This window comes from Taeniopygia guttata, chromosome 20 (assembly GCF_048771995.1).
Source record: "Taeniopygia guttata chromosome 20, bTaeGut7.mat, whole genome shotgun sequence".
Classification (NCBI taxonomy): domain Eukaryota; kingdom Metazoa; phylum Chordata; class Aves; order Passeriformes; family Estrildidae; genus Taeniopygia; species Taeniopygia guttata.
The window spans coordinates 2208414-2218961 of record NC_133045.1 but is presented as its reverse complement, the minus strand read 5'-3'; the positions used below and the strand labels follow the sequence as shown (position 1 = coordinate 2218961).

Sequence of the window (10548 nt, the reverse complement as noted above, 5' to 3'; positions counted from 1 at the left end):
CATCCTCAGCAATGGGACTTGTTACTGTTGCTATAAAGTGTGAACCTCTTTTCAATGAGAGGAATGTGAAAGTCTTTCCAATTTCATGATGTGGCCCCTGGTTTTATCCATGCAGACCTCACTGCAGGACTGCGGCCATAATTCCACAGAAAATTATTCAGACACCTGGAAAGGGAGAAAAAACTCCATTTCATAGGAGCTCTGGAGCTTCTCAGCATGTTAGTGTACCTCCAGAAATGGGATATGGATCAAATAGTTTGATTTAATTTATACACTTCTTCCTTCAGCCCTCAGCTTCCTGAACAATTCAGCATACATTATTGCCCCTCTTGCCTGGTTTTACTGATGTCCCTGGCAAAACTCCTTATTTAAGATCCAACCCCCTTCTCCCAGATCAGTCAAAGGTTTAAGGCACCAGTGAGCTGTCCTAACATGACCCGGAATCAACAAGGATCTTCCCACATGCCAGCATTCCACAGTGCAGCACCACTAAAAACGAGCACTCCTGGATCTTGTGAAACCACGGCAGTGAGGGAAATCTCCCTGAAGGAATCCTGTAATCCTGGTAAAGGAAGTGTATTTTTGCCAACAGAATTGTGTTGGTGCCCAGGCTCCTGCTGGCCAAGGCAGTGTCCAAGCTGCTGCCCCTGCACCCCCAGCTGCTTCTGCTTCTCTTGCAGCTGGTGGGTCCCAGGAGCTGCTGTAGCTCTGCTCGCTTTAGCCAGCCTCTCTTGGTGTGAGATCTTTGCCTTTGTCCTCTAGAGGAGTAGCTAAAACAGATGAACATAAATCACAGAGTGGTTTAGGTTGGAAGGGACCTTAAGTCTCATCCAGTCCCACCCCTGCCCACACCTTCCATTATCCCAGGTTGCTCCAAGCCCTGTCCAACCTGGCCTTGGACACTTCCAGGGTTGGGGCAGACACAGCTTCTCTGTGTCCTGTATGTGAAGGACACTGTCATCAGCCACCTTAGGCAGGGGAGGAGTTACTTGGGAGGGTTCTGGAGCCAACACAAATCCACAGAAGGTGTTTACAAGCTCAGCTTTTACAGTTACCTCCACTCCTCTGTCAGAGCCTTATCTCAGCACAGAGGCAGCACATCCTTGGGTCTCAAGTGCTGCCCTTCCCAGCCCAGAGCCATGCCCCAAACTCCCTTTCATTACCTTGTTAATCCATCAGGGTTTGTTTTCCCAGCAGCAGATGTTTCCTCAGCCTTCGACAGGGATCCACCAAAACCAAAACTGACTTTTCCAAGACAGCAAACCAGGCCAGCCCCAGCACAGAGCAGCTCCAAGATGCAGGTGGCATAGGCTGCTCAGGCTTCCTGTGATCCTGGCTAGGGAAAAGGACTAGAACCATAATGCTAATTTTTCTCTCTTCCTCAGTTTGGCAGGCCCAGACTCACGAAGCACAGGACCAGAAACTGAGCTCTATCCTTTTTTTTGACCCTGTTTGTGGTAATGTGAGAAAACGAAACCCTCTCCTGACTTTCATATATGGAAATTGCTGACAGCTCTGTGACTCTCTAATGGTCCTAATCCAAATAAACTTCAGTTTAGTTTATTAGTTTAGTTACTATTTAGTTTAGTTACTTTGTTCCATAGTAAGTAAATTAAAGTTGTTGTTCTTCAGCTTGCTTCACCTCTCGCCAGTTTTAAAAAATAAATCTGAATTAATTTTGGGTGCTGGTGTAAAGGTGGCACTACATGGCCTAAGTAAGGCCCTGCCCAGGTCAATCTGACAAACTCCTTGACTCCAAACCCAGCTTAAGAGCCTTTCATTCAAATTCCCAAGTATATTTCATGCCAGGCTGCTCTCAATCCTGAGAAAAAAACCCTAACCAACCCTCAATCCTCCAACCAACCAGCACATAGCAGGAGTTCAGTCATTTCACTGCAAGTTTATGATCTCAACACAACAGAAAAGGGCCATGATCTTTTGTTTTGCAATAGGTTATTTATTACAGCTTGTTTTACTTAAAACCAACACTCAATACTCTCTGTCCCAAGCTACTGTGACACCAAGCTACTGGTAGGACAGCTATCATTAAGAAATGTCCAAAAGAATGCAGGACACTGCAGATTTTTCACTGTTCGGAGAAGTAGCACTGCCACCTACTTGAGAAAGCCAAAATCCATAAGCAGGTCAACACCTCCAAGGAAATATTTCTCTGGGTTACAAACAACAGAGAGAGATCACTGAGGTCACATTTTTCTTCTGCCTTGCCTCACTGTTCAATTAGCCAGACTTCAGCTTGCTGGAGGTAATTTTTTTGGGAGGCAGCATACAATTATTGCAGATCAAAGGCATTATGTCAACTGCTGCATATCAGGAGCTGCTCCAAAGGCCAGCAGGATTCCAGACCCTATTCCCTGTTTTGATGGAATGGCTTAAACCAGACCTAGTGTAAAGGGAGAAGCAGCTCATGAACAGCAACACCCAAGACTGAGTCACGGGGGCAGCTGGGACACCCAAAGCACTGATGCTACAGGGCTACAGACCCCAACAGGCATTTCTGACCTTCAGGGTCATGGACACCACCTAGCAGATTATACACAGTCCAAAAATTCATGTCCAGGTCTGAAAATGCACAGAGAAAACCCTAAACATGCAGGGTACCTTGGCTGTCTGAATCTTCCCACACCCACCCTTCGTGGGGCTCTGAAAGCCACAAGTGCCCAACTCAACACCAACATTTTTACCAAAATCTCCACAGCTGCAGTTACCATAGCATTCTCCAGCCCTGCTTTTTGGTTTTTTTTTTTTTTTCCCTGAAGAAAAACTCCACCAAAATAACCCCTTGAACATTTTGGAGTAACCATGTGGGTTTTTTTTTTATCTTTAATGGCAACAATTGAAAAATACTAAAGGAAAATAGGAGATCAAGCTGGCTACTGAGCTGAGACAGTGTGAGATTTCCCATGGGTGGCCTCAATGGCCTTCCTTAGCCATGAAAATTCTGTCAGGAGCAGAAAGTGGCAGGAAAACACTACAAGAGCCAATTGTGAGTGAACTGCACATGCCAAATCCTTGTTCAGAGAAAGTAACAGACAAACAAAAACAGTCCTAGGAAGGTTCTGTTTTTTGAAGAAAATCTCAATCAATCATGAGAAAACTTAAAATCTTCAGAAGAAAAACACACAAGACAAAACCAGTTACTGGTGACACTTTTTAATTTCTTATGGCCAGACATTTTTGAAGTAAAACCAACAAAGTAAGACAGACAGTCTATTAGAGGACTAGAGGACAGGCAGCCATATTTACAGCCATTCAAAGCCAAGAGTGTAAAAGCAGAGCTCAGTGGTGAAAGAAGCGCAGAAGAATACAAAGAATAGTATTTTTTTGGTTATTATTAGAATTTTATTATATTATCTTAGCTATTAAAAGAATCTGTTGCATTTTTTTTACTGCCCAATTCCAACTCACCAGCTCCCACTCAAAATGACTTGTGATACAAAAAGCAACATTTTTTTCTTTTTGTAGACAACAAAACCACCTGCTTTGATTTTCCCAAACCTTACTGAAGAGTCACAGCACAGTTAACACTAATGCTCTATCCTTTACCATTAAATAAAAAATAAAACAGGCAAAAGGAAAAAACCGGACTGAGTCAGTGTAATCATTCAGTTGGATTCTGGATGACAATCAGGAAATAGTCTTTATCTGGAGAGGAAAAAAAAAAAAGAAAATTATTCTTTCACTGCTGGTATTTGTTCACAGAAACACTAAGTTCCAGCATTTTCACATCTCTCTGATGCGCTGTGGGAACTCCAGAGCCCTCACATTCATTCTCAATGGGCAAAAACAGGCTCCAAGTGTCAGATCATTTATATTATGGGTTTTACTGAGAAAAACTCTCAGCTTTAGAAACTGCATGTTCCCAAGGCAGCTGACTTTAACCCAGTTTGTGCCAGGAAACTACAGTAACTGGCACGTGCCACACTGGTGCAAGGTGGCCACTGCCTTTTCTCTCACAGGTACACTGGGGGCCACAGTCTTTTTTCTGGAGCAATGCTTATTCCTCTTCCCATCCTTCCTGTGGAAATCTGAGGCTGCCTCAGCACGAACCAGAGCCTGTGTTAAGATCTGCCATGGCCCATGCCTGCCATGGGGAACTGCCATCCCCTTCGTGGCGGCTCCACCAGCCCCATCCCAGCAGGGAGCACTCAGGGACAAGGCTGAATTCCTGCCACATGAACCTCCACTCATCTCGCTGCTTCCCAGTTTGGAATTCAACAAAATACTGAGGATGTTTCCTGAAAAGAAGGTTGCTGCTGCTCTATACCATGACTCATGATTACAGCTACAGTGTGCTCTAATACTTTTCCCAGAACTGGAAAGCCAGGACTGTCTTTTTTATCACTCAGTCCACAGTTCTGAATGGAAATTGCTCCCAGAATGTATTTCTTTCCAAATCCTAGGGTTTTATACTGAAAAACAAAGAATGAGAGGGTGCAGCACTCTCTCAAGCGTTATCTAATACTTTCTACTTTGATCTACACAAAATGAGGGAAGGGATTTGCCATATTCAAACATGACAAAGGAAACTTAGGTCAATGATAAAGCTTTCAACTCTCCAAAAAGTAGAACAGCTTCTTGGAGAGAAGGGATTATCCAATGTAAACACAAGCAGCAGGGAGACTCCTTCCAGGCTGACAGTGTCAGTCTCAAGACAAAACAATCCTGCTGGATTCCCATATTCCTGCTTTTGCCCTGCTTACTCCTACCTGGAGCGACCATGATTTCGTTTTTCTTGGAGCGGATCCGCAGGAAGGTGAGGTCGTTCTGGGGATCGATGTCCCGCACGGTACTCCTGGCCTTCATGATGAAGCTGTGCATGAGGCCAGCATACTGAATGGTGGTGGAGTTGTCTATGGTGCTCTTGATGGGAATACCTGCAGGAGAGGGACAGCAAGGCTCAATGACAAACCTCCAGAACCAACCCAGCAATCGACATCACCAGGTCCAACCTCAGTGGCCACCCCACCAGGGGTTAGGAGTGTTCTCTTTGAAGGCAAGAGGAAAACATGAAGAAAAACAAGATACAAAAAAGCTGAGATGTGGGACCACAGGTGTAGGTGAGAACTGTTTACCTCTAGTAGCACCAGTGCTTTATTTTTCATTTTTAGAGTTAGAAATAGAAATAAATTAAACAAAAATAATCATCTGTAGAGAGAAGAAATACCAATTTGCAGTTTTTTCTCCTGACTGGGGACACTCTTTTTACTTCAGAAAGGATCTCCAACACCAGTTAAATGATACTGAGCAACACCAGGCTAGGACCAGATATTATGGAGGACATCAGCTGCTGCATAACACAGTTCCAAGGCTGAAGCTCCAGTATTTAGCCCTGAGAGGAGTGCAGTCCTGGGAGGTCCCTGGTTCACTGTTAGCCAGCCTGGAGGGCAGACACACTGTTCAGCCAGAGCTTTACAGAGCTCCCTTACACTTCAGCCGCCCATTAGATGTGCTCTCCCACCAAAAGCCAGTCAAACCCCAGCTCCTGGATCAGAACACAGCAGCCAAGTACCAAATTCTGCAGGGCAGAACCAGGTGTGCGCTCCAGTAACTGCAGCTGCAAAACAGAGCGCACAAACCACTCAACCATCATAGAACAGCAGCGAGTAGGAGCCAAGCTGCATTATCTGATCCTCACTATATTCACATATAGCTACTGTCATCTTTTCTAAGGATTACTTCTAGGAAATATTCAATTTTCTGTTCACAGTGTACTGAAAGTCCTCTGAAGAAGTTGGTCTGTTGAACTCTTCAGAGACTCAAAAAAGAGACTGATGAGTTCCATGAGACCACAAGCACGACAGTGCTAAAGAACTGGAGTCTGCCAGGCCAGCAGTGCTCTGGACAGGCCCAGCAGCAAGATTTCCATCTTGTGAGAGCCTCATGGATACTGATGAACGTTTCCACAGACCCAGTTTCAAATACTGTCATAACTAAAATATTTCAGCGCTTTTGCAAATTATTTTAATTTATTTCCTAAAATAATAATGTGAGCTTCCAGAAATTTGAAACCAATTTTCTTTTGTAGCCTGACTACTGTGTGTCTCCTTGGACTGCAGGAAAACCTCTCCCAAAGCCAGACTCTAAGCCAAGTGCAACTGGTACAAGCAGCAGCCCTCAAAGCGGGTGGTTGGAGTAAGTGAGAGGTCAGAAAAGTGAGGCTGACACAGCACCTTCCGAATTAACCACGATGATTCCCTGCACTCCCTTCTGGCTCTGGATTCGCTTCAGTGTTTCCTCCACCTCAGCCTGCAAGACAAAGCACAAATCAATACAGGGTTACAGCTGCCCTTTGCCTCCCACCAAAGCTTTGGGAAAATGTGGCTGAACACAAAGCTGCACAGGGGTGATTAAAAAGCCACTGCCTACACTGGTTTATACAGCCAAGTGTCTGCACTTTGGTGACACCTTTTCTGCATGACCTTTCCAGTTATTTTCCATCTGCCTGTCTTCTTCACTCATTTGTGATTATCATCCTGGAACTCTCCTCTCTCCTCCTCCCCAAGCCTCCTGCTGAAGGCTTGCAGCTGGAAGCTGAAGTCAGACTGCTATAATTTAGGTGTCAAACAAAAATAATCTTTGAAAATGGACATGGAATTTATGAAAAAAGTAGGAAAAAGATACATTGTGGGTGCAAGATGACCTTGCCTTTCAGCAAATGAACGCCAAAAGCAATTACAGATAAGAGAATTGAGGGGAAAAACAATGAATGAACACTCTTTGTTTGTAAATCTGATTTGTGCTGGGATGGCTGCAAGGCTGTAACCACTGCCAATAATTTACAACTTATAAAAGGAAAAATGTAAATGCAGGCCAAGGCAATAGTCCTTTGCTCTATAAAAACCATCAAAGGAGGTTTCAGTACCTTCTGCACAACTTTCCTGCTACAAGACACCCATCTAAATACAATTATGGCGTCTGTAGTAGGGTGGGAAAACCTGACACCTGAGATGATTTCCACAGCTGGATGAGTATTTGGCATATTTTATTCCCATCAAAGGAAACAGAAACAAGTAGCATCTTTCAGATCCTGCAAAGCAGAGTCCCCCAGAAATGGTTTAGGAAGGGAGACTGGAATCACCCTACAAGGGGCATTTCTGTGTTCCAAGGCTGTGTTCCCTGGACACCCTGAACAACCCTGTCCATTTCCTCCCACAGCAAAAGGGCACAAAGGTGTCACACGCCCTGTTCCCTGGGAAGAGACCTTGTCCAACAACAACACAGCCCAACCCAACACCAGCTCAGCCCCAGCACTGCCAGCACTTCCCTCAGGTGCTGCTGGTAACACAGCCTCTGGCCCATAAGAGATGGGAATCCCGAGCTGGTCTTTATGAAGCAGAAGTTTTTCTGTGTGATCCAGCACAGAAAAATTCAAGTATTTTTAACAAATGTCTTGATTATTTCTGAATGCTGGACTGTTCTCAAATGGAAGACAAGGGAAATTAAACAAAGAACAAACGAAAGGGTATACAAATGCAGGGAAAACATAGTGGCAAAATGTTAAATCTATTAAGGAATTAAGATCTGATTTCCTGCCTTCTTACTAGCACTGTTTAAGTCCTGATTAAATTCTTTCTTTCACAGGACCTTAGCAAACCTTTTCAGATGCAAAGCAGTATCCATAAAGAAGAATACCAGTTCTTAATTTCTTCTTAACACCTTCAGCAGATCTAATTCACAGATAGCTGATCTGCTCTGACAGTTCCCTGCTGCTGATGTGGGAAGGTCCTGCTCCTCCTATTCCTACTCTGGGGCTTGACCAGCACCTCCACAAGCCAATGCAGCTCACCAGACCAACAAAAATACTACTGACAACAAAATTACATATTTAATTCATGGAACACACAAACTCCATTTTAATGAAGTGGTGAATAACTACAAGCGACAGCATATGGAGGAGGAGAGATGCACTCCAGAAAAGGAGAATAAACACTCCCTCAACACCATTTTGCTGCTAAATACCCTTTGCTGTATGTACATCATCAGCCTTTATCTTCCTGTTTTCATCTGGAATAACTGAACTCCTAGGTTTGCCTAAAAAATACATCTTATTAGATAATTTCAATATTCCCTCTGCAACTTTGGTCAGCATTTATTTCTTTACAAATTTTGACATACATTTTATCCCCAGTTTCATCAACATGCAATAGGCAGCAACACATCTGAGCACGGAGAAGCCTCCAGTACAATCACAGCAGAACGAATACAGCTCCAGTTATTAAACATCCAAAACCAGCCCCTTTTTCTGACTGATTCCAGCTTTAGGGATGTGCCCTGGCAGCCGCAGGCAATGGAGGTTTCGCCGTGAGCGTTTCCCTGGCCCAGGGCGGACCGGGGGAAGGTTCGGCCTCTCCGCAGTGACTCGGGGCCGACACCTCCAGTGAAGCCCCTTGGAGGCAGCGCCGGGACCCGCACAAACACGAGCCTGACCCAGGACCCCAACACAACCCAACACGCACCGAACCGAACCGAACCGAACCGGGCCGGGCGCTGCCAGCCCCGCAGCCCCCGCGGCCCGCAGCGCCTTTCCCCGGGCCCCGCGGGGCAGCGCCTGTGCCTGAGGGGAGCCGGGGCCGCCCCGCCCGGCCGCAGGAGCCCCCGAGGGCCGGGGAGGCACAGAGACCCCCAAGGGAGGCCCCGGGGCTCCGCACCGCGCTCACCCACCATGATGGAGCCGCCGCCGCCGCCCGTCTCGGCGCTGCCCCGGAAGCGCTCGGAGCGGGGCGGGACCGCTGCGGAGCTCCCGCCCCGAGCCCTCACAGCCTGCACGGGTTTAAACCCCCGGAGCTCCCGCCCCGAGCCCTCGGAACCTGCACAGGGTTCCCCGGAGCTCCCGCCCCGAGCCCTCGGAGCCTGCGCGGGTTTAAACCCCCGGAGCTCCCGCCCCGAGCCCTCGGAGCCTGCACGGGTTTAAACCCCCGGAGCTCCCGCCCCGCGCCCTCGGAGCCTGCACGAGTTCCCCGGAGCTCCCGCCCCGCGCCCTCGGAGCCTGCACGGGTTTAAACCCCCGGAGCTCCCGCCCCGAGCCCTCGGAGCCTGCACGGGTTTAAACCCCCGGAGCTCCCGCCCCGAGCCCTCGGAGCCTGCACGGGTTTAAACCCCCGGAGCTCCCGCCCCGCGCCCTCGGAGCCTGCAGGGGTTTAAACCCCCGGAGCTCCCGAGGCCGCTCCCGGAACGCGGAGGGTCCCTGGTCCCGCTTCAGGGGCATCAGCGTGAAACCCCATCCTTCCAGTACCTGAAAGGGACTTACAGCAAAGGTGGGACGTGTCTTTTTACAAGAGCCTGGAATGACAGGACAAGGGAGGATTGGTTCACAGTGAAAGAGAGGAAATCTTGATTAGAGATGAGGAAGAAATCCTTCCCTGTGAGGACGCTGAGGTCCTGGCACAGGTGCCCGAGAACCTATGGCTTCCCCTGGATCCTTGGAAGTGTCCAGAGCCGGCTTGGACAGGGCTTGGAGCAGCCTGGGCTAGTGGGAGATGTCCCTGCCCAGGGCAGGGGCTGAAATGAGATGGCTTTTAAAGGTCACTTTCCACCCAAACCATTCTGTCATTCCATGATAACAGGTGTGGGGAGGTCTTTTTCCCCCCAAATGGCCACAACCCCTCAGCTGCTGCTGGAGCCCCCCGGGACAGAGGCAGAGCCACCCCAAGGCATGGTGCACCCTGAAGCCCTGGGACCTCCCTGCCACAGCTCCGGGATCCGTGTCCTCAGGGCAGAGGCGAGTGCTGCCCCTGCCAGTGAGAAAGGGAGAGCTCTTAGCTCCCCTGGGGGAAGGACTGGGGATGACCCACAGTCTGATGGCAAAACAAAATAAACACATCCAAGAACTGCATCCCCATGGCCCCAGCTACACATACAACAGCAGCAGTTGGGACTTTCCCTCTGACCTCAGGCTCTGCTGGAAGGGAAAGAGAGACCCAGAATGGTCCAAATGGACTTTTAAAGGCCATTTCATGCCCCCCTCCACCAGAGGCAGGGACACCTACTATTCCAGGTTGCTCTAAGCCCCATCCAAGCTGGCCTTGGACACTTCCAGGGATCCAGGATAACTTCTCTGGGCAATTTGTGCCAGAGCCTCATGACCCTTCCAGGGAAGAATTTCTTCCCAATATCCAAGCTAAACCTACTCCCTATCAGTTTGAATGCTCCTTTTGGGACCACAACCCCAGAATCAGCAAACAGATGCTGGGCTCACACTGAGCTCCCACAGCAGTCACAGAGAGCTGATACTGGGTGAGAGGTAAAACATGTCCTCATAAAGTGTTTTTATATTTTTTTCCCTTTCTTAAAGCCAAGATTTGACACAGCAGGTAAGCTCACTGGTCTCTCCTAATCTGTCACAGTCTGCATTCTCCTTAGAGAAAACAAGATTTCTCCAATGAGCCTTGTCATTTGTGCACTGCTGGGCTGACAGGCTGAGAATTGAAATTGGATCAGGCATTGCTAGAGATCAAGAAAAAAATCCTTCCTTAGGATCCAAGAGATATGGCTATTTCCTCTTCTAGTGGCTATTTACAACTCTGCAAC

General features: G+C 47.7%; 1 protein-coding gene across 1 annotated transcript; it reads right to left on the bottom strand.

The window, feature by feature from the left end:
- Positions 1 to 3337: 3337 nt before the first annotated feature.
- Positions 3338 to 8697, bottom strand: DYNLRB1 (dynein light chain roadblock-type 1). Its single transcript, NM_001245335.1, is given in 4 exon segments — positions 3338 to 3663; positions 4728 to 4895; positions 6192 to 6267; positions 8683 to 8697. Coding segments are annotated over 4 exon segments (291 nt in total). The 5' UTR covers positions 8686 to 8697; the 3' UTR covers positions 3338 to 3619.
- Between the last annotated feature and the right edge of the window lie 1851 nt (positions 8698 to 10548).